This window comes from Anarrhichthys ocellatus, unplaced genomic scaffold (genome assembly GCF_004355925.1).
Source record: "Anarrhichthys ocellatus isolate YVR2014 unplaced genomic scaffold, GSC_Weel_1.0 scaffold8, whole genome shotgun sequence".
NCBI classification, from domain to species: Eukaryota; Metazoa; Chordata; class Actinopteri; order Perciformes; family Anarhichadidae; genus Anarrhichthys; species Anarrhichthys ocellatus.
In genome coordinates, this window is record NW_022280038.1 from 3817035 (window position 1) to 3841767 (window position 24733).

A 24733-nucleotide genomic window follows, 5' to 3' on the forward strand; every position below is an offset into this window, starting at 1 on the left:
GTAGGTGTTTTTGACAATCTATCAATCTGCCACGAGCAGATTTCAAGAACAGAATTCACAACGTAAGCATAATATTTTGAAATAACAGCACCCTGTCAGTGATTGGCCGAATCTTAATGCGAGCCTCTAGCTTATCCAGAATCTGGCAAGTCCCTCTGCACTTGTTTTGCTCACCCTAATTTTCTTCCCCATTTCCAATTGTATTTCAAAATTGTAAAAAAAAAAAAAAAACAATGTTGAGGAAAAGTGGGAGATAGAGCTCCATCATTTTGATCAAATATAAAGAATAAAAAAAAACTATTTCCATTTCCATTTTGGTTGAAGGGAAGTGATAAAGAAGGATAGATTGATCAGTTGATGAATTATGAACAGGAGGGGAAATGTGCAGGTGCTGAAAGATTCAGATAAAAAATGGAAAAACTGAGGATGACAGAGTGAGAGTGAATAGGCCAAGATATTGAGAGAGTCAGGGGGGGTGGGGGGGGGGGGAATCTGAAGATAGATAAGCGTCAGTGAGAGCACGGAGGAGAGTTGTGATAGATAGATAAAGAGGGAGAGCGAGTGAGGGAAAGAGCTTCTTGATTGCCGGTCTCAGGCAGTTTGACTGGTCGGTGACAGCATGCTCCTGCTCCGACCATACGGCCTGTCTCCTTAGCTAACAGCCCAGCTGCACGGGGAATGTCCCCGGGCCTGACATTTTGACACGGGCGCCACGTTGACAAATAGCTGGAGTTTTCACCTCCTGCTACACTGTCTGCTTCCTGCTAAACCAGCCCTCGCTGACTGTATGAAGTGAGGCGGGGGGGCTGACAGATCTGCTGTCAGGCAGGGGGGCTGCTGATCGAGGTCTCTGCGGGTGGCAGACTCCTACGAACAGGGAAGGGCGGGGTGGCGCTGGCCATTGACAGAACACTTGAGCCAGTTTTTGGGCTCCTTGCATGCTGGTGAATGTAGTTATCTCGCACCCTGCCCCGCTCCAACTCACACACACCCCCAACACACATACACACACACCCAACCCCGTCTCCAATACTCCCAGCTGAGAGGGCTTGTCAGTTTGGTGTTGGCAAGCAACTGTGTAATCACAGCACAGCGTGGCATTATGGACTGTGCGCCCAGCTCTCAGGTGTGAGAGGTGTAGTCATAGGATGGAGGTGTTTGTATGTGAAAGGGTCTGTGTGTGCCAATGTGGAGCAATCCTTTTATTTCCCCATAATTATTGATACAGTGGAAATGTCTTTGCTTGAAATTGCCACACCCTTGAGAAAGAAATGACTCACTGAGACAAAGTATTATTTGTATTGTCCAGGGTTCACTCCCAGTTCTGACAACCATCAACATGTACTGATCCCTTCATGACAAAGTTAGAAAATGAATGTATTTGTGTGTGTTCCTCCTTTTTGCCTGAGGTGTCTACGTGTTCCTGAATGTGCATTGTGCTCTACAGAGAGCTTTGACTACAGAACTTCTTTCACACAGTCTTGAATGGGAGACATGCAGGTCTGTGTGAGTGCGTCTGCCTCCACGTATCTGTGAGCGAGTGTCTGTGTGAGTTGGCCCATGGTAAGTGTGTGTTGTGCCTCGGTACCGGTGGGCCTTTAAGTGCTGGCGGTTGGCTGTTATTATGGGGCCGTATTGATTAATCCCCTCGCCTGTATAACCTCCAGCTCACTTTGAGGTGTCCCCAGTGTGCCGGAGCTCTCAGCAGAGCACACGCTGTGATTAATGCCCATCTCCTGAGTCTACCCGCTACAGAGCACCGTGTCAGGCCAGATTTGTCAGCTCACAACTATAGATTAGTCTACGTCTCCGCCTCAACTTCGAAGCCACCAGTGCCCTGTAGTGTGAATCTGTCCCCTCTCTCCCCTCTCGTTCGGCACCCGTCCCTTGGGCGAGAAGATGGCAGATGCATTAAACAATTCACTTAATAGATAAGCTACAATATGCTTGACTTTCTTTTCTCATACCCTCCCCTCTTTTTCCCCCACGTCCTTCCTCCTGCCTCTCTTCCCTCGTATCTCCCGCTGCTGAAATGGAATTGGATCAAAGAAGGAAAGAAGGGGGTTGGGGTGGAGGGAGGGGTCCTCATTGGGTTTTGTTGAAATATTTATAGGTCAGGGTTGACTGGTTAAATTGAATATCTATGCTGATCTCACTTGCCTGTTTAACTTGCGCCTAGGCAAATATGTTTCCTAGGTGATAACCTTTTATGTACCAGTCTGACTTCATTGAAATGCATAGAGATAAAAATGTGTCACACTTCACAGCCAAGCCAGGCAGCCGCTGATGCTCGATTATTCAAATGATAATTGACCCCCACCTGTAGCTTGCTTATATTCAGTAGTCAATCACTCCATCCGCTGTTAAGATATGGAGAAAATAGGTTCTGTCATTTACATTACAAACCACTGGTGAATGTCAAGTACCCCAGGCGAGCCATTTGTGTGGAGAAGAATGGGAAAAATATATGGCCAATTATGATTTCCAATCTTTTTAATAATTTAAATGCTGTTGATATGTGAATTACTGGCAGCATAGCTCTCAGTCCTGTGCCCTGTTTATTTCCTTGCAGAATTATTTTCCCCCTAACAAATTACTTGATGTTAATCTTCATATATAATTTTCATTTGTCTGATATAATGGCTTCTAGTGGCTTGCTGTCAAAGGCTGATAAATTGAGAAGCAGTATCATAACACTAGACTCAACAATGCGGAAATGTTTGTTGGCCAAGACAGGGGCTTTTTTCTACCACAGGGCACTCATGGTAATGAATGAATGCATATTCATGTATGCACAAACAAACATACACACATGAATGTGAACACATTCAATCATCTGATACTTTTGCAGTGCGAGCTTTGATCCTCATTGTACGGAATATCATACCTGTTCAGGGTGTTTCCTCCAAACCACCAATGGCTTGTTCATTTCTCCTCAGCATTACTCTCGGCGTTACTGTCTGATCTTCGAGAGCATGAGCAATGTGTCTAAACGTTGTCAGTTTCATCTAAGAAAACACACGATACGGGTCCGATTTGCATAAATTTCCAAATGGAAGGCGTGAAAGCATGCTCGGCAACTGTGCCTGTTTGTTTAAAGTCAGCCAAAGCTCTATAATTAGCAGTGTTTAATTATGGAAATGGCTGCCGAGGAGAATTTCAAACACACTTCTTCCCTGGATCATTAGTCACAGGGGCAAAAAAATGAAATGCTTTCAGCAATGAAGGGTTCATATTTCAAGCTTATAGCTGCTAAAAGGGTGTACTCAGAAAATCAATTTTATGAAAGTCCGTTCAGCACTAAAGGGAGTTCCATGCAACTAAGCAATTTTGAAATAATGTCGGTGGGAGCCTGATTCATGGACGGTAACAGGACTTTGCTCTCCTTGCCTGGGACATTATCCTCTAAGCCCAGGTCAGAGGTCAACCTCTGGTTTAAATCAACCTCTGTTTAGCATAACTCGATTCTTAAAGCACTGCTAGCAAACCCCACGCTGAATAGATAAGTAGTCTTCAGCGGGCAGAGCGCATGCGGTGTACCAGATCAAAGCTCATGAGGGCCGTCTGAAGACTGAACTGGGAGGGGAGAAAGTTCAGGTAAACTATGGGTGAAAACCTAACCTTGACCTCGTTGAGTGCTATTCACCCTACACCACAACGACGATGTCTTAACCTTGGCCACAACCTCACACGCTGACAGTAAACACACCATACCAGCAGGCCTCCCAGAACACAGGCGCCCTCCGCGCTATAAATCCAACCCCCGCCACCTCGTTGATATCCCCCCCACATTAAGCTGTTTGTCATTCCCTGTTATGAAGGATATGGACGACACATGTGCGGGGGACTGCCGGAGACGCATGGGAACGTCGGGTCTCCCGGTCTCCACTTCAGAAACCACATCATGACGAAGCTACGCCCACACACTCTGTGGGAGGCCCCTGCGTTAATAGCTTGTTGTGGGGCTTTGGTGCCTTTTGGTGTGTGTACTGGGCTCTCCGGTGGCGGTGGCCACGGCAGCAGTGGGGACATTTTTGGTGGGTTCGTTTAAACTGGGAGGTCACATTTAAAACAGCTACAGCTGCACTGGGACGGCTGGCCCACGCTCCTCACAGGGGATTCCCATTAGGCAGATTGATTGTTTCCTCTCCGCTCCTCCTTTGATTCATGTCTTCCATCTGAGCTCTAATGAGCCATCGGCCGTATGGCACCACTCAGGGCATCTGTGCATCGGCCCCTGTACTGTACATGGCTAATGGAAAGCACATACTGCACTGTAAAAGCACACACACACTGTACAGGGACACCTTGGATATGTATTATCCATGCTGCTTTCAGGTAGGGTTAGTTGCATTCACCTACCTTGTCTCATCACATTAAAAAAGAAGTTTACCCAACTTGCAAAGATCTGAATATAAATCTACAGTAACAATGGATATCTTACTTCTTATCACAGTACTTACTGACCTCACATAACAATGCAGATTTCATATGAGTGTAGATGTGCACTGAGCATGTGCACACATGTTATTTATTCTGCCACAGAAAAGAGGGGACAGCTTTATTGTCCATTATTTACAGCCTCAGCCATCCATATATCCTCCATCATCCACTTTTACAGCACACACAGAATGATAATTATGATAACAATAATAACTACCCATATAAAATACCTTTACTGCACTTGGGAGTATGAATGAGCTCTATTCTTTACTAGATACTCTATGTTCCTCAGCGAAGAGTTAAAGCAAGCACCGGTTTCCCTCGAATGAAACTCCGCCTGCATCTGATAGTGCTACATTTTTGGAACATTTTATTCAGGATAATTTCCTACCTTGGGAATTTTGGGGTGTAAAGGCTCCATAGCGAATTATTCCGCATGTTTGAAGATGCCGTATAATCGTTTTTTAAGCTAGAGCCCCTCTACTTTCATAGTTCAACTGAAGGTAATACTCCCTCTCCCTGTCTGTGATGGTTTCGCACATCACCATGAGCTGGAAATATGTATATTTCAATCTGCCTCCTTATCAAAACATTTTCTATTTGCTAAGAGGAACCATAACATACTATTTGGCCTCCCTTCTATTGAAGTGGTGTGTCAAATATTTTAAACTCGGAGCTCTAGACAGATATTTTTGTTCTGAAAAAAATATAAATTCGTGTTTTCTCCTAAATTTCCCTTGATCCATATGCCTCCAGGCATCTTAGTACTGTTTCAATGCAAGTTCAAAACAGTGCTGATAATTAAAGAAGTGTGTGTGTGTGTGTGTGTGTGTGTGTGTGTGTGCGAATGAGAGAAAGAAGGTGATATAAAGAGAGAATGACAGAGACATAGTCATTGACTGGAAGAGATAAAGAGAGAGACCACAGGCTAAACCAAGGTTTCAGCTTCGATGAACTGCAGATGAACTGAGTGAGTGGAGGCAGAGTCATAAACACACGCTGCTCTGTGTTATTGATTGGGGGAGAATAAATGAATGTTTGCTAAACATATTAGATCAGAGAAGACACAGCTCTCACACTGATCAGGGTGATCTGCAGGGTGGCCCAGGGTCTCGTCTGCTTAGGTTTGTTTAACTATGTGCGAGCGCTGGTATGCCCTTTTAATGATGTCTGTGCATGTTAGAGTGTGTTTGGTTTTGCATGCGTGTGTGTGTGTGTGTGTGTGTGTGTGTGTGTGTGTGTGTGTGTGTGTGTGTGCGCACACGATTCTGTTCTAATGTTTGTGTCATTTACCATGCCTTGCATTTAACAATGCATCCAGGCTTGGCCCTGTAGTCTCAACTTACCTGTGATCTCACACACATAACACACACACGCACACACCTAACTACTATCACCTCACCTGATTCCTGCCACAACACCTCAGTTTGCCTCCACACTGTATGTGGAGAGAGCTGTCTCTAGAGGTCACTGCAGTTCCATGGGTGACAGATGCAGCTGGGGCCAGCATCAACATCCTGTTTTACACAGCCACTTAGGTGATGGGCATGAACTGAAGGGAAGAGGCAAAAGCTGAAAGAAACCAGAGAATATCACAGTGTGTTTCACACTGTCAAATAGCCACTCACAGACAGACATGTACCTATAAAACAAACCTTGCAACCTTGTCACGAGAAGCTGCAGATCCAAATCCGCATGAAGCTTTGTTAGGTGCTAATAGCAGTGATTTCACACCGACACTGAGCGCTCCACGGCTGCAGCTCACATGTCTGCTGATGGAGGAGGTAGAGAATGAAATGCATCCAAGTCCTTAACTCAAGTACTGTATTTAGGTATATTTTACGGTACTTGTATTTCCATTTTATACTACTTTATACTTCTATCTCACTTAATTTGAGAGGCAAATATGGTACTTGTTACTGCACTGCATTTATTTCAAAGCTTTAATGACTTTTCTAAATTATTGATACAAAATATGAATCAATAAATACATTTTGATATATTCACCTAGAAGTAGTTTTACACCTTAAACATTAAAATAACACGTACATGAAAGTATCAATAATCAAAATCCAATGACATAATGGCATATTGTTCTGAAATGGGTCATGATTCTAAATAATGAGTATACTTTTGTACTTTTACAAAAGTCTAATTTTTAAATGCATTACTTTTACTTTTACTTGTAACAACGTATTTCTACACTATGGTATTACTACTTTTACTTTCTGTAACTGAGTACTTCTGATTTTCACAGTTATTATTTAACACATCAATAGCATTAACTACGGTACCATGGCATGCACATAAGTCAGTAAGTTATTAAATTTAGATTTCTAGATCTTAAAGTACTCTTTCGTGAAGGTTAGATATACAAAAATAAGTAAAAATAAATAGATGCCCCAGGATTTCCCAGCCACGGGCAGCTCACAAGAATGATCTTAAAAACACAAAAGCAGCCTCATTCTTTCCTTAGTTCTGGTTATGCCTCTCAAACTATTATTTTAATCTGGTGCAAGAGTCGAAAAAGGGGAAAACATGCCGCCAGGCGCCTCTTTCCCGCTAATTCTATTACACTGGGTTATTTTTAAAAGTTCCTTTTCTAAACATTTACTGTCAGTAGTACACTGGGAGCTGCTGTTCCATATGCTTTGTTTGTATTGTGGTTGTGGTTGCAGTGGGGCTGAACCCGCTTGCTTCCAGCGAGCTAGTGGCAGCTACGTGGTCCACCATGCCAAGTTCAAAATTAGTAACAAATTTAATATGTACTCTGCTGGCATCTGGTGCCTTTTGTAGAGTGCAAAATGCTCCGATAGTTTGTCGTGGGGTCTCTCTAGAAGACCACAACTAGGCCCAATATAGAAACTCCAATTGGAAGACGGGGGCTGTGGAGGGGGGGTTGAGGGGGGGCAGATGCGGAGCAGATGCGGATGACGTTTACAGTGATCAGGCTAAGAAAGCTGCAGCACTAACACAGGACCACCAAGACAAACTCGGCTCTTGCAACGCCTCCCTCTCGCTGGCAAAGGGGAACATGCGTCGCTCCATGCTCCTTCCCCACGGCCACAACCTCAAGCCCAAACTATTAGCATGACCTAAACGACAAAACCATGCTCCTGTTAATGGTATAATCGTGGAAGGAAATGATTTATGGCTTTCATTTTTAAGGATCACTCTCCCCATAACTCCTAATATGGAGGAAAATATCTGTTTTCACTAAGGGAGCCCTCCCATAATGCCTTATAGGCTGTTAAAGCATGGAAAAGAACATATTGGTGCCATAAATCTAGATTTCAAACTAGACAGCATAAAACATAGTGCAGGATCACAGACGGGGACAACATTGAAGAAGTTAAACCAAAGCTAAGGATTACAGTATACATCTTGACTGGCTTGGATATGAAGTCTGGAAGTTTGAGGTAATTTCTATGAATAGTGCATCATCAACAGATCTCTTCTTGGCTTCCTTTGCCATCCATCACATCCTAAGCTGCCCTAATATACAAAGGATTTACAAGGCATTTAAACTTTATAATAGATAGGACTTGTCTTTACTTTTGACCGGTGCGAGGTAATAGTAGTTATCCATTAGTTTTGAAGGGATTTGGGTTCATGGGATGTGGATAATTTGTCCTCTAAATGTAATATGTCCGTTTTCATCCTTGCTCTCTCAGTGTGTGTGTGTGTGTGTGTGTGTGTAATTTGTCATGCATTACATTTATTTAAAAGGACACATAAAACAGATGTAATATGTTAAGTATGTGGTTATCCAAAAACAGAAAATTAGGGAGTTGTTTTATGTTAAAATAATATATGTGTGGTAAACCGAAGCTCACCTGCAACCAGAGTCAGTCAGAGAGGCTGGTAATTCACTCTACTGTAGTTTGGCCTCTGACCAGTAGAGGGAGGTCATTGATTTATTTCTGCCATGTTACAGCAGGGATCCACATTTGCCTCCTCTGGGTTCTTGATTATGACTGATTCTAAAGAAATGTGTCAGTTATTATTTTTAGACAAGCGCATAATGCAAGCACAGTGGGCCCTCTGAAGGCTCATTTATTACCGAGGAGATAAGCGTGTTGCAGCGGCCAGAATCCTCAGGAACAGGTCACCAGCCCTGATTAAAAGTGACTCCACGTCAGGCCATAAATATTTGTCAGCCCACCCTTGAAAGGCAGGCGAGCCACGGCTTCTCTGCTCGTTTGCCACATGAAAGTGCAAATGGAAACACTTAGGGTTGGGAGCAGCATCAGTCATAGCTGGAATAAGATGGCCAATAAAAAGGGCGTAATTATGATGCTCCATCATTTGACACAGCTCGGGGGTTTGGGCTGTTTGCCTGCATGTTTTAAGAGAGAGGGAGGGAGAGAAATCCCACCCGTGAATAATGGGGCCTGTACTTTTATGAGCGTAGTGTGTTTAAGAGTGAACTTTGGAAATGTGTGGTCTGCGTGTCACCTCCCTCTGCTGCTCCCTCCTCCCTAGTCTTTCTTCACTACCTCCCTCCTCCCCCCCCTCTCCCCTTAGCTGTTTACCTTGCTGCTGTAGAACGTGTTTCGACTGCCCCTCTTTGAAGCCTCTTATTGCTCCACTGTGTCAAAGCCGCGTCACGACTGGCATGCCAACGCAACAACAACGGCTTGTTGTGGGGCGCCATGCATTGATGCCGCTTGATGAGAGCCTGTTCGGTTTGTTTGTGATAAACAAAGCCGTTTTTCACATCTCACGGCCCCCATACAATGTATTTAAAGGATGACGTTTGATTTACAGGCCATGGTGTTCTCCCCAGTGTCTTAAATTACTTCAAACGCCTTTTGTAGGTATTCAACATGACATAATTGCTTCAAAGTGCCCTTCTGTAATGTTTAGTCACTTTGCATGCATATGTTTTTGAGGTTAGCATTGTCACAGTTATGATACGTTCTGTAATCATGAAGATACTGTTCTTCGAAAAGCCTCGACATTCCTTGGTGTGTCTGCTTGATATTTGAGGGCCATGATTAACAGTAAGCAGGGCTGATGTAGACATCAGGCAAGTGTGGAGACTCCATTAGAGCTAGCAACCATTTGACTTGCACACCAGTGTCTAATCCTACACAGGAGCTTCACACAGAGAGGCAGGCCCCCAAGCAGAGACCGGTGGAGAAGAGTGCTGTCGACACCATACTGTTACACAGCCCTGCTGCGAGTTTTCCTCCTGCCCGCATGATGCCAATGACACTAATATCGTGGAAATACTCTGTGTTCAGGTGGAGGAGGCTGTTCATTATAGGTGCTACTGCCACAGCAACTCATTGTGCTGCATATCTGTGAAGAGGGGGAGGGGGGGGGACAGTCAGGCGTAGAGTCTCCAAGAGAGTCGAGCTGCTGGCTTCACATGCTGGACTTCATCTGTCAAATCTGCGGTGGCGCTGGCACAGGCTGAACTCAGGCAATTGGAGACATAAATTGAAGAGAATTGATAGTGCTGCTGCTGCTTTGCAGAATACTGTTGCTGAACATTGTTGCTGTCTGCAGTCCAAATGAACTGCTCCCGAGGCTGTCACCTACACAGCGTCACAAAAATAAACCCGTCGCGACAAGATTCTTCTCATCCTAAATCAGCCTGAACCAAAAGTTCGACCTTAAATGTGATTTGTGTCATGTAATGTGAAGTTACTAAATTGTGTCTGTGGGTCTGCACGTGTTCTTGAATGCCACACATCTCTTCTCTAAACCAGAAAGACTGTCTTCCCTTCTAAAAAACATACTGAGATCATACAAACACCAGTGACAGTGAGAGTTGTTTCAACAGGGGGCACTATACTCCAGTTATGTTCTGTAGTTTTGACTGTTCCTACAAACAAACAAGGAAAGAACTGTGGAACATCATTCCATCCCATTACTGTGATACAACACACACCCCTGAATACACATTCCACAGCCGTAGCTCCATTGTGCATGGCCATCATGTTTTCATACAATGTTCATATATGATGTGTGATAGTTACAAGGAACCTGAATTGCACCATGTCAGTGTAGTATAATATTGAGAAACACCTCACTCTCAAGTAAATGTTTAAGTTACATACAAGTTAGTTGGGATAGGTTAAGCAACTAAAACTTACAGTTAGCTTTAAGCTGCACTGCACTGATCAATATTTTGACTACCAAAGGGCAGAAAAACATCACAACAAGCTGACAAAAGCACAGCCACTCCCATATCCCCTATTCCAATCTGCAGGCCTTGAGCAGCATTAGCTATAATTACACTATTATTCCAAAGTTCACAATCACTCTACTTGAAGCTCTGTTTTGGTCTCCACCAACATATGAGAAAATATCCGGGTCCCTACTAATTGCTCCACTGTGTCTACCAGCAAGTCGCTAATTTGTATTTGTATTTGTATTTCCCATCTGGTTCTGGGCAGGTTATGTGCAGTGGATTTATAAGGTTTTGTAAAGTGGGTTTTTTTCATGTTATTTTAGTGTTTATACTCTGCCTCTGTCAGTCGCTTGAGCCTCTTCTTCCATGTAATTCTTAGAATTGCATTATGCAATGTGTTGTTTTTCAAAACTAGAATTTGTTTTGACTTTAGCTTGCTGAGACTGTGGAATTTGTATTTATATTTTGTGGTCATCTTATGACAAGATCCACCCTGTTTAGAAGTCAAATGGAGACTCAACAGCAGGCATGAAAGGCCAACAGATGCCCCAACATGAAGGGGAAGAAAAACAGAAGGAGAGAGCGAGATTAAAAATGAGATGCTCGGGGGATTATTAAAGGGCATTAAAAAGACACAAGAGATTATTCTGATGGTGGTGACGCCAATCTAAGGTCAGCAACAGAAACAGTCCAGCAGACAAACATAAAAGAACAAACAAGATAACAGGAACAAGAGCGCACAGAGTTTAGCGCTCCGTGGGTGCAATGTGAGGATTCACATGAACGCTACTCTCGTGTTGGCAGTTCAGTTCAGTAAGAATTTATGTAAGTGCCTTTTATTGTGTGATTGGAGCTTCTTGACCTGCTTAAGTCTGTATGTGTTCAAAGTAAACAATCTTTGCTCATATAATCCCCTGAGTACCATTTGCACCCCTTCCAGTAGTTGCAGATGGTGTGAGAGGGAGATTGACTTTACCCTTTGGTTTAGGAGTGGAATCGACACCAGGAGAGAATCACTGAGCAGCGGAAGCCATGAAAGCAACGATTTAAAGAGCTGTGTTACAGTGTGACTCTTACCTTCATAGTGTAGTACCACTTGAGCCATAGGGGCCAGCCACCCCATTCAAAATCAGGCAGTGACAGACTGTTGCTGAACTGAGATGAGAGGCGAAAAGAAATTCTGAATTTGGTTGCGAACCTTTATTCCCACACTTAACAAGCCAGAGAAGACTCCAAGACCCTACTTACTTTTAAGTCAAATGAGGTCTAAAAAAGAAGCAAGACCCTGGGAAATGGTAGCAGTAGCACTGGGGTCCAGTTTGGGACATGCATTGAAAAGGGCAAAGGTGCTGGGGCAGATCCCTCTGCCTCGAGAACGGCACTGTTGACGGAAGGGAGTTCGGGATTCTTTCGGACAGCGCAGGTCAAACACGGGGTACAGAAAGAAGCAGGGGTCGCAATGCAACATCTACCCAAAGCGCACAAAGCCAGCTTTTCATCCCCCCCTCAGGCCATTCCACCAAGTCCATAATTGTCTTTGACAAAACTCATTAGCAGAGACCTTGTAGCAACATCGGCAATCAGAAATTCCATGGAGGGAGACATGCACAGGAACAATGTCCCACACACATTTCATTGAGCCTTTTGACAAAATGTAATGAAGTGTGCATATTGTCCTCCTCATCTGAACTCTGAGCCACTGGTACAAAGACTTTGTTTTACGAGCCTTAGCGGCCCAGCGTGGGACACATCAAATGGCACCTCCATGCTGCCTCTTTTGTCAGACTAGAGGGCAAATTATTGTTTGAGATGTTGTTGTTGTTGTTGTTATTATGGCTCCCATTTATACGAAGAGGCCGTCGCCATCATGTCAGAATACTTCATATTATTTTTTAAGCCGCAGGCACATGCTCATTAAGTGGGGGCCTGGATGTAAAGAGCATGTGATGGATGGTCCTGACAGTGCTTTGTCAGAGGTTAACCCCTCATTGACCTACAGTATTATATCGCACAACATACAACAGTAAACTGGTCCCAGCCCCTTTCAGATCTTGTTTAAGAGAAATAGAACAGATAATAAATACATACAATGAGGACATTTTAAACTATTTAGCATGTATCTCTAAATAACTGTGTTTCACTGCATCTATAGCTGCGAGACAATTCAGCTGTCAGTTGCATTCATGTGGATGATTTGACAGTTGAGATAACCCTTGAATTTAAAATTACTCAAATGCACATGAAGTTGTCTGTAGTCCAAAACAGTTGAGCTACAACAGGCTTGCTTTATTATAAAGTAAACATTTGAATCTGACATTCTAAGCAAAGTGAAGATCACATGCTCAAACACAATTTACAAATCGGTGTTTTCGGTTACATGTACATATCTACACCTTCAACGCAAGAAATTCTCATCACTGATTCCTACTGCTTCGTCTGAGAGAGAGACTGAAAAAATAGCAGACCATCATGGAGAAAAAAATGACGCCTATTATTATTCCAACTCTATTATGTATTTTATGATACTCACAGCAAAAAACAAAAGTTGAAAGGTGACCTTAAAAATTTTAAGTAAACAAAAAATAACTCTACCGGCTGTTAAGGATATAAAGTTTCTTTAACTTGTCTCAAATAATTCAGTGTGAGTGCTAAATGTCCCAAGCACTGACTTTAACAGAACACCTGTCATTTCTGACAGTAAACTGGCCTATTGACTTGAAAGGAGCATATAGGATGCAAGCAGCAAGTTGGCCCAGAAAAGATCAGTGATCCATGACAGTAGAGGAGGGGTGGGGGTTGACTGGAGCATACACTTCTGGAGGTGTTTAATAACAGACATACGTATGAGTATAAAGACACCCTCTGACTTCACACAAACGATGGTCACAGATTAATAATGTCAAACCTTTTCAAGTGCTCATGTTCACATAGCTTGTTTTTCTTCTTCTTCTTTTTTTTTTGCAAATTTGTGTCTCATTCACAGATTATCTAAAATCTGTTTTGGATTATGCAAACATGCTCTCATAGGCACCCGCCATCTCCCCCTCCCTCATGAAAAATCAAATTTACCAAGAGGGAAACATGTATTAGGGAGATTCAGCTGTGCATATATAGGCTACCTAAGGAATTTATTATTCTGAAACGTTGTAGTTTGCCACAGATTTCATGTCTCGCCTCAGATTAAAGATGTCAGACAAACAGAATGTCTTGTGTTTGCCTCCTCCCCCTGTGTCCACCAGCACCATAACACCGAACTGATGTTAAACATCTATTAATTTATCCATACATTCGCTTAAAGGTTATTTTATTCCATTTTTTTAAATGTTGGTTTTCTCACAATATTATAGATGTGGTTTCTGATCCATGGCATCCAGACCAGTTTAGCCGGCTCATGTGTCTCTTCATTATCTGCTCAGCTGCTTTAAACCATATGTACAAAGTTTTTATACAGTGTTTTTACTAAAAACACTGTATAATATGGGACCGGCAGACTAATTGACCTGTTAGCTGCTTCATGCGCGCGCTGCTATATGAGCCCATCATTCCCCCAGGTACGTCACCGTGGTGGTAATCCCATTGCGCATGCATCATTACCTTCAATAGCACAAGGCAGCTTTTCTTTACAACCTCCGCTTTAATTAAATTTGGCTGTAAATATTTGATACACACCTACCCTACATTTGAACGTAAAGAGCATCGCATCGGGCGTCATGACTGATTAGTGTTGAGGAGGAGGAGGGGGAGGAGGAGGAGAGAGTCTCCCTGCTAGCAGCTTGTCATTAGCAGACGGACTGTTACAGTATCGGCCCCTGACTGACTCGTGACGGCTAAAAGCTGTAATTATTCTACACAGTGAACTGCCTCCTGTTTTCCTTCACTTATTTTGCAGGACATTTCTGTTCCCAAATTATTTTTTTCCCCTCGTTCATTCAGCTGTCCTTCAATTGAAAATATATGATCAACTGTAAAGGATGCCAATCGTGTTCACGTGTCCTCTTCATCGCGTATGAAAGCATGACACCTTTGAAATTATAGGCTGTGTTAGAAAATATACGTGTTTTTGCCTTCAACCTCACACAGATCATTTGTAAATTCTCAGATTAACACAGAAAGAAAAACTCAACTGGGAAAAATAAATCTAAATAGGCCTAAATTATTATTCCTGACCTTCTTCATCCTCTTCATTCCCGGATTTACCAGGTTCGGTGCATTACTGACGGCTCCGCCATTGGCCAAGGACACATAGGATGACCACAGCGCCTGTGAATTTAGCCTGAATTGCCTTAATACGGAAAATACTTTTATTACGAGCATAATCCCACAAATAGCCTACGACCTCAAATTACATTTTGCGAGGCCGTCTCGGCTCTTTGCAGGTATTGTTTCAGTGGTGGCCTGGAATTAAATTTAGTCATCACATCTCAATATTCACCAGCTGATGTCATAGTAATTCACTGGTTTCAGGAATCTGACGGGAGATAAAGTCAGAAAGCGTTTCCCTCATCAGAGTTTAATGTAATGTTTAATAAAGTAACATAACAAGTTTCACAAGCTTGTCAAACTGGATTTGTATATTTTTTATGTGCATGTTTTTCAGTAGAATAGTTAAAAAACAATATCCCAACCTCAAGTGTAGTTTCAGCAGACTTTTGTCGTTTGATACGAAACTGTTTGATTTTAAAAGTTTGAAATGTGAGGATGAACAAGTTGTTGAGCCCGTCAGTGCACATCATAGACTAAAGTGATCATCTTATTCCAGCTGTCTGTAGGAGAGTCACCAAAGCCAGCCCATAACGAGATGGACTATAGGCAAAACAGCCAAATCAAAGGGACTTTGATGGACCATGTGAATTTCTCTGCCGGGTTTGATCCTACAAATGACCTTTTAATTAACACAATGTTAAGTTAGTACAGCGGCTCACTACACAGGGGACAAAGCAGCATTCATCCTATGTCCCTGCCTCGCTGCCTGGCCTGAACAGTAACAAAGTGTTCGGTGCCACTTCTGATTAGATGCTAACAATAGAGGGATGATGTCCCCTTTCTTCCGCAACTTGTGGATTTCACTCACGTCCTTAGTCCTCTGAATTATGACCTTCCATCAGCGCTGCGGCTTTATGCGTCGAGTCAAGATGATCAACTTTGATCAAATGCGCATCCGCAAATGTTTTAATTGGCCGATTGGAAGCTGGGCTCTATAAATAACCATGACACAGACAACGAAAGCTCTTGGAAAAAAATTGTATTCTTAGAAAAAAAAAAAGCCATGACAGGCAAACACAGAAGAAGCTCACATTTTAACACAATGACAAACATCCTCCACGCGCAACACAGGGGATCCGGTCCTTTTATGGTCAACTTTATGTCCAACAAGCTTTTCCTTATTTACTTCAGGCAAAATGAAACGAAGCCACATTAAAACGCAACAGGTAACAAAACACTCAAAGAAGATACGAATTCAACCAATAAACACGTCAGATAATAAAACAAACAGACAACATAACAAAATAATAAATACACAGAGAAATAAATAGGTTAGCTACACTACACGATTGCCATACACAAATCCGGCCGTTTTAACTTGGCCTTTCTCACACCTTTGCATCTTGAATTGTTTGCATAAAGTCTTTTACACCATAAAAACAAAGTTGTGCAAAATGATAGCCACGCCCACAGTTTGACAGCCTCCCACTGCAGCAGCGCCAGGTAGCTCCCATGTGTCACACTGAGGCCGCTACTCGGCCAGTGTGTCCTTTAGTGCATAATACATGTCCCATTCTTTATTGTGGTACAGTGTCCAGCAATCTAAGAGAGGGGGGGGAAAACGGAATTAAAATCAGGAATAAACACTCTTTATAAAAAGGTATTATTGTTTCAAGTTGATTGCATTAGAAATGTTAATATTTTGTCTCATACACTTCGATGTTTATTATGAATTACTTTTGCCATCATGCATATTAGTAACCCATCACTTCAACCTGAAGGTTATTATATTTATATACAATAAAATATTGAATTTAGCAACATATATTTCACATGAGTGGTCAATGCTGTTGTTCTGTACCCCATGTTTGTGTGTGGACGTGTGTGAGGGTCCATGTGTGTCGTGACTTTGCTGGTTTCTTTCAGTTCAGTGCAGACTCTCACCTGCTTCACCTCTTCATCACTGGTCTGAACGCAGTGACCTTGTCATCCTGCAGGGTCCCGCAGGCTTCACTGAGGTCAGATGACTGTGTCTCTGCTTTGCCACCAGAGAATCCTACACAACCAAATAAAAGCATATCTAAGAAACTTGCCTCAGGAGCAAGATGGCAGAAAGTGTCTCCTCACTTCATAACCCTAAATGGACTTTTCTATAACAACATATGGAACATTTTTTTAAACATATTTGGCAAAGCTAGTGTTCCTTACTGTTTACCTCTCTAATTTGATCCCTTGTAATATAGTGCAGGTATATGATGACATACCTTCAATAGTGGAGTACTGACATGTATCTGGGAGGGCAGCATAGGATGAACAGTGCAGTTGGAGGTCCTTGTGACTGTAGCTGCCAGTGCCGTAGACTTTTGAGTGCAAGGATAAGCCCTCGGAGAATGGGCTCTCAGTATTGGTGATGCTGCTAGAGTCGTGGAGGCCTCTCATGCCCCCACACTGTCCGGTAAGCCTGGTGCTCTGGAGCTGGCAGTCCCCGGTTGAGTTGCCTGTCCTCAGCTCCGAGCCATGCTGCTGAGGGCTCAGTATGAACCCCGAAGCTGCCGTACGAGCCAGAGACCAAATCCGAGGCTTATCCGATGCTTCAAAGTGAGACAGGGACAGTGTTCCTGCGGGGCCGGTCGAAGACGGTGCCTTGGACAACGCCGGGTCCAGGAAGTCAGACGGGAGAGGAGAAAGGGTGTTGACACTTTTGATGGCGCAGGGGAACGTGTGAAAGCTGTTGGTTAAACTCAGGTGCAGCTCGGAGCTGCAGTCTCTCTTATGAGGAGCTCCGGATACTGCCATGACCCTCTGGAGGTCCTGCTCATCTGCAGCCACCTTTTCACAGTCACTGTCCAACTTGTCACAGTCGTCGTCATCCATGTCCTCCAGATCACTGAGATGCAGATCCTTCTCCTCCTTGCAATCACTAGAATCTGCATGGAAGAAAGTGATTAGCACAGTTTGAAAAGTTGTTGATATTGTGAACTCATGGGGACAAAGTTTGTTCAGAAAACTTTGAAATGTAAATATACATGTTACCCTTTGTGGTCCGTATGATTGGTAACTGTATTCACTTATATTTAGTGTAAGTAAACTTTTTGCCACCAAAATGAATGATTACCTTTGGTGACACAGTCTTGGTCGCTCTTAAAGTCATCCTTCCTGTCGTCATTGGCCTTATTCTTTGGTGACCAGGTCATCTTGTTCTCCTTCTTTAGCCTCCTCCTGGCGTTGGCGAACCAGGTGGAAACCTGGGTGAGGGTCATTTTTGTGATGATGGCCAGCATGATCTTCTCTCCTTTGGTGGGGTATGGGTTCTTCCGGTGCTCATACAACCATGTTTTCAGGGTGCTGGTGGTTTCACGAGTTGCATTCTTTCTTCTGGCTGTGCCATTAAAGTCTACTGTCCCGTATCTGGAGAAGGTTCATACAAACAGACAGTGTCCATTAGTGCATTATGAGAAGGATGTATAGACCACTCACTCAGACATCCTTTATCCCTACTCCCTGCTGTTAGAAATACATGCAGCTTCCCTCCATGCAGGTATCAGTATGGAATTACACTCTGACCCTTGATCTGAATGCAGCATATTCACCCTGTGAAAGGTTAGTGTCCCAGGTCTGCTGACGCTCATATGACAGAAAGTGGAAAAAAAGAAGATATAATTTACCTGTCGTATTGATACTGTCCCAGTGAATGGTCGTAAGGATAGTATGCAGCGGTTTGAGTGATGCCGGAGTGTAAAGTGCCTGTGCTGTCCTTAATGTCATACTGTGGATTCTGTAAAAGAAAAAGTAAAAGGTTGTTGTAAGTATGCAGCATTTATTAGTTCTCAGCATTTTGAGGATTTTTGAAAATATTAATGAAGACATTTGCTATTTTCATGCTCTTAAACAAGAATAACCAAAAGTGAAAAAAGGACATGCCATCAATATGTGTTTATGTATCTTAACAGGTTTAAAGAGCAATGTTTGTATCCTTTATTTATTTTGTTATTTTTTTGCAGTTGAAGACACTATGTTCAACATTTCCATGGACAGAAAATCTTAGCTGACTTTGGGTTTTTTAAATGAATAAGAATAAAGAAAGAAAAGTCACAGCTGCACTGTGAAATATCCATTTAACAAGTCTTTTAGTCCATTCTAAAATCTTACTTTCTCAAAGTGAATTTTTCTGAGAGATGAGTAACATAATTCAACTGCTTTAAGAAAATGCTGGTTCATAAACAGACACAAGAGCCAGTGTTTTTAAAACAAGGCAGAATAAGGAGGATTACATGATGATAATAATAAAATGACATTTGATTCAAATGAGACAAGCTCCTCTGCATTGCTTCTACACTATTACCTTCACCTAAGTGACGGGATTTTTGATTTGCTTTTAAAGGGGGAGAAGATGAGACTGGATGCTGGATTTAAACGGCTTGTCGAGACGGATACGTTTACAGTGTGAGATAAATTGATGAACAAAACACAGTTCATCGATTAGCCTGAACCCCCCCCTCCCCTTTACGCATCAGATGAGGCTAAAGTGAGCCCACCAGAGTGGAGTAGATAGCGGATGGGTCGGTGCTGTAGGGGAAGTAGTTGGCGTAGTTCTGGCTGGCGGCAGCCGCTGCGGCGTAGGGAGAGCTGTACATCCCCAGCGCTGCGTTCAGCTCCGTCCGGCTGCTCGCCAGGAGCCGGTTCTCGTAGGACGGGCAGCAGAAGGAGGCAGCGGTGGCGGCGGCGGCGGCGGCAGCGGCGGTCTGGGAGCCGCCTGTCCCATCAGAGACCGACCTGGAAATCGAATCGCAGCAAGTCGTACTGGGGTTTGCCGACACGAAAAACTGCATGAAGAGAATCGTGGATAGACATGGTCATTGGCTGTTTCAGCTCTTATCTGGATGCCTGTGACAACTCTGAAGTGACTGTGGGTGATGCGCTGCAAAATATATATATCCAAGTTAAGTTGCTCAGGCAGTGTAGTGTTGAGCCTTTAAATTGAAACGTGTGAAAACGTGAGCTTGCCTTAAGTTCACCTCAGTTAAATTCTCCTGAATCATGTGTCATTATCGAAACGTGTGAGCTGCCTTAATTCAAGGTAAGTCACTTTTCAGAGGACTCCTGGAATGAGAGAAAGTAGCTTACTTTGTGAAAACGTGTAATAAGCGATAGCACCTCATTGTCCCTATGTATTCATACAAAATGGAATTATTATTATTTTTTAGTGGATATTAAGATGGAAAAATGTGTGCGCAATCCGTGCGTAAAAGTGACCTGCTCCAGTTTATCATCGGTTTCAAAATTAGATAAGAGAAATCTAAGGTAATATCACTGTGCAAGTAATTCGCCACCGTATCACAAATTAGTAATATTTAAATTCTGTACAAAATGTACTGATTGTTAAAAATATTATCGAGATAAAAGTTCGGTGACAACTTTTCCATGAGAGTAACTTTTGTCCCCTGATCGACATGAACTTCTTCAAACTTGTCATTCAGCGCAATAATAGTGTCTTTAAATGTAAATAAACGACTTTAATTAAGTTTTAAAAGCTGGCATTAGAATGCAAGGTGTCTGACATCCCACACGTCTCATTAAAAGAGAAAGTTTGCGAATGTGTACAGCATGCGTTACAGCCCAATTACACCTCGTAGTGAGCAATATGTGACATTCATCTCTATTGTCATCAGAAAAACACGTGAGTTCATTCATAATTCAGTGTAATTGGACACGGGTGCGTGTATATCGATATTTGGTTCAACAACAAAAGCACCACACGAAAATAGTAGTCTTTGTCTAAGAAGTCCCTCAGCCATTAATGTTTCTTATGGAGAAAAATGCTCTGACTATAGTGAAATACAAGACAATATGCACACAAAAACATTTGGTGTGTGTGTCTGTGTGGTGTGTGTGTGTACAATACTTAGAAGAAATAAAAAGCAAAGAGGCTTACCTGGGAAGTTGCATTGTAAGGGTATCCAAATTGCGAGAAAGACATAGCTGCTTCTTTTGTTACCATCAGCAATATTCTTCACCCTTGATCGATTGCAACCAATTCTACTTCAAATCCACCGTCTTACACACATTTCCACGCACGGCCTTTCGCTCAATAATAGATGACTTCACTCATAGGAGGGAGACTTTAGGATGGCACCAGCTGCAGATTGTTTTATATGAATGAATAATCCCCCCCAAAGGACCCGATAAGAAATGAAATTAAGCGTCATTAAGTGCAAAAAAAATTGTTGTTGTGTTAGCTGAAGGAGGCTTAAAGGATAACGTAAGACTTGCAAGATATAGACTCTGCTTGTGCTATTATTTGTGGCTCTATAGTTCTTTAGCATTCATCCATGCAAGGGTATCAGCGTGACGTCACTGTAATCCCGGAACGGCAGGGTACCAAGGATAGAATAATGTCTTTGCCAATCACGTCCAAGGCAGGGGTTTCTTAAGGTGCACTGTACACAGTCTTGTTCCGCTTTTGTAATATAATTCTTCTTCACCGATTTGCTGAGATAACATCTCCGAAAATTGTTTTTTGTTCATTATTATGGAATTGTAACTTGGCAACCTATGGAAACCCTTTGTGAAGTTTAATGCATTTGACACTTACACATTCAGCAAGAGAGATTACTTATTCTTGTTCTTTTTTCACCCAGGCAAATAGCAAACAATTTAACAACAAAGTATGCTGGGTATTTTCTGTTTCAAACAGTTTCTTTTATTTACAATCCATCACAATTAAAGCAAGTCGAATAAGCACATTTTCTTTCTTTATTTAATCTCGACCTCTGTTCGCCTCTGGCTCTCTGGCCAGAGGTCCATCCCGGAGTTAATGACGATGATGTTTCTATCTTTCTCTATTAGAGAGAGGGGCAGTCCCAGCAGGAACGGTTAGAGGGGTTTTGGGCAGGTCAATAGACCAGTGATTGATGCGCGCCTGGAGACCTACGTGACCATTACGCGTAATGCGTAATTGTATCAATTAACAAATGGATACATGCCCTTGTTTAACCAACGAGTAACAGAGTGAAAATATGCCTTAGAGGTGAAATCCGAAGAGCTGTGCTAGAAGAAAAAAAAGACAGTGGAAGCCCTGCTCTCCAGTCTAATTAAATATCCGTGGATGGGGGCGACGAGAATTGCATTTTAATTGAATGATGCTCACTTGAAAGATGGGTAAGGAATGATGCTGCCTCACAGTGAATGAAACGAGAAATAATTTTAAGCCTTATTAGATCAGCAGCTCAACCATCACCAGTTCTCTCGCTCTCTCCCATAAACGTAAACAAGCTGTGTCTCCTCCTCGTGTGATGTTGAGCTGGGAGAGGGGAGAGAGGGAGGGGGTTCTATTATTCCCCCTATACACACTACATTTGTATTGACAGTGACAGCGATGATCAGTCCTACTGAGTCATACGATCTGCCTGTTTCTGATTATCTAGGGCTGTGTAAGGTTTCCGTTGTCACGACTGATACCTTGTGCCAAATTCCCCGGTGCCCTGCCGTTCCATAACTGATGTATGGCATATCCTCCCTTGGAGACGCATCTGCGATTATGGGCTTCCTCTCCGAGGGGCGCTAAAGAGCCGCGTGTAGAAGATGGAGATCTCCCGTGAAGATATTTTCCACAGAGATAAAGTGGACAGAGTGGTCATGGTCCAGGCTCTGGACAGTGCCTGAGCAGTAAACACCCACAGGCAATAGCAACTCTCACACACACACTGCAACTTTGGTTCTGACAAGTGCTCACTGCAGCTAAGACAACTAAGTTACTAAGTTACAACTAAGAACTTGTTGGTCCTCGAAACTAAAAAAATGTCCCCTATGTTACAGAAATGAATGAAACCTTTCACGTGGTAGAATTACTCTTTGAATAATCTTCTCCCTGTTCCCTAACTTGTTGATTCTTTCACCAGATAAGAGCCAGGCTCATTCTGCACCCAAACATTTCGAGTTGCAAAAACTCACACAAAAATGAACGCAGTGCAAACAACTTAAAATCCAGTATCTACAAGTGAAAGGGACAGGCCAACTTGATTATAGTATAACTATTTTCAACTATAGACTATTCTTTTGTCATGAATGAAAACAGTCTGAGCACAAAAAGTGAAAAGCCACTGCACTATACGGCTATTTGCAGTGTTCTGGATAAAATAGTGGCAACCACGTATCTCTACTTCTCATCTACTTCATGAGGTATGAAAAACAGCCCTGTTTACTGCTTTGTGACAATGCAGTTTTCAGATAGTTCAGTGGCTCTTTGACTTGTTTAATGAGCTTAAGAATTAGGTTGTATAATTTTCTCAAACCCGAAATGAACACTAAACTTTCAGTTTGTCTATAAAAATTCAGAATCACAAAATTTAGAGACACATTGTTTCATGTGGACAGTGGAAAGAGCGGCAGATGTCAACAATAGGCAGTGTTTAACACTTAACTGTCCATTTACCATCAATGATGGATATCAGAACTTTTTTATCAAAGGATAATGCACATTTTCATTAAACCATTATTCCATAGGACAATGTGCACACAGAGAAGGTTGAAACAAGCTAAATGTAATTGCATGCCGGTGGTCGATGCTTTTCTACAAGGGCGTGCATGATGGCCCAAGTGCATATGGACAGACTCATGCATAATGCATGTCCAGCAGTCAGCGTAGATCTCACTGAATCAGGCCAAAATTAACACTAATTGTAATGGCAGACTGGCCGCAGTGCCCTACCCTTTAAAATGTGTGACAACCCCAAAATGAGACATTTTTACATTGTTTCGTCTGGATTACTTAGTACTCACATTGTTACAAGGTTTTGTTTTTTCAGCAGCTAAATGGCTGACTACAATAATTAGTGATTCCTCCTTCTCAGATGGTTTTTTTTTAATGAAAAAAACTTTTGTCAAAGTCTGTTTTAGAGGTTTTATTTCAATTCAATTTATTTTGTATAGCCCCAAAACACAAATGGTCCAGGTATAACCATGATCCAAGGAAACCTGTGAGGCAAGAAAAGCACAAAGACTCCGGGGAAGAGGCAAAGTTAGTAATGTGCATTAAAGGTACATGAATTGATACAGACGGAGAGAGAGAAGAGGAGAGAGGAGAGAGGAGTATCCTAGGTCTAAGTCCCCTGGCAGCCGAGTCCTGTTGCAGCATATCTCGGGGCTGGTCCAAGGCAAGCCTGAGCCAGCCCTAACCATAATCATTATCACAAAGTAAAGTCTTAAGCATATACTCTTAAATGTAGTGAGTGTGTCTGCCCCCTAGACTGAAACTGTGATTCCACAGAAGAGGAGCTTGATAACTGAAGGCTCTGGTTCCCATCCTACTTTGTGAGACTCTAGGAACCACACGTAACCCCACATTCTAAGAGTGCAGCAGTGGGGTAATAGTGTACGATAAGCTCCTTAAGATATGATGGTGCCTGACCAATTAGGGCTTTGTAGGTGAGGAGAAGGATTTAAAATGTGACTTGTGATTTTACATGGAGCCAGTGCAGAGAAGCTAATACAGGAGTAATATGATCTCTTTTCTTAGTTGTTGTTAGTACACGTGCTGCAGCATTCTGGATCAACTGGAGAGATTTAAGAGACCTATTAGAGCAGCCTGATGATAAGGAATTGCAGTAAGCTAGTCGAGAAGTAACAAATGTGTGAACTAATTTTTCTGCATCGCTCTGAGACAGGATGTGCCTGATTTTTGGAATGTTACGTAGGTGAAAAAAGGCAGTCCTTGAAATTCTTTTATCTGGAAGTTAAAGGACATATCCTGATCAGAGATAACTCAAAGGTTATTTACGGTGCTGCTGGATGCCAGGGCAATGCCATCTAGAGAAACTATATAATTAGATAATTGATTTCGGAGGAGTCCTGGGCCTAGTAGAATAGATTCAGTTTAACATCTGATAGTTTAACATCAGAAAGTTGCAGCTCATCCAGGTTTTTATGTCCTTAAGGCATACTTGA

General features: G+C 42.6%; 1 protein-coding gene across 2 annotated transcripts; it reads right to left on the minus strand.

Annotated features, from left to right (window-relative positions):
• Positions 1 to 15857: 15857 nt before the first annotated feature.
• irx6a (iroquois homeobox 6a) lies at positions 15858 to 21058 on the minus strand. Of its 2 annotated transcripts, XM_031848686.1 has the most exons (7): positions 20724 to 21058; positions 19327 to 19564; positions 18457 to 18566; positions 17907 to 18199; positions 17056 to 17718; positions 16736 to 16847; positions 15858 to 16393 (listed from the first exon to the last, which is right to left on the minus strand). In XM_031848686.1, exons 1-6 carry the CDS (start codon positions 20735 to 20737, stop codon positions 16741 to 16743), a joined length of 1425 nt encoding a protein of 474 aa, XP_031704546.1. In that variant the 5' UTR covers positions 20738 to 21058; the 3' UTR covers positions 15858 to 16393; positions 16736 to 16740. The 2 variants fall into 2 exon arrangements, with proteins under 2 accessions (XP_031704546.1, XP_031704545.1); XM_031848685.1 differs by lacking the exon at positions 20724 to 21058 and having other exon boundaries at positions 19327 to 19633.
• Between the last annotated feature and the right edge of the window lie 3675 nt (positions 21059 to 24733).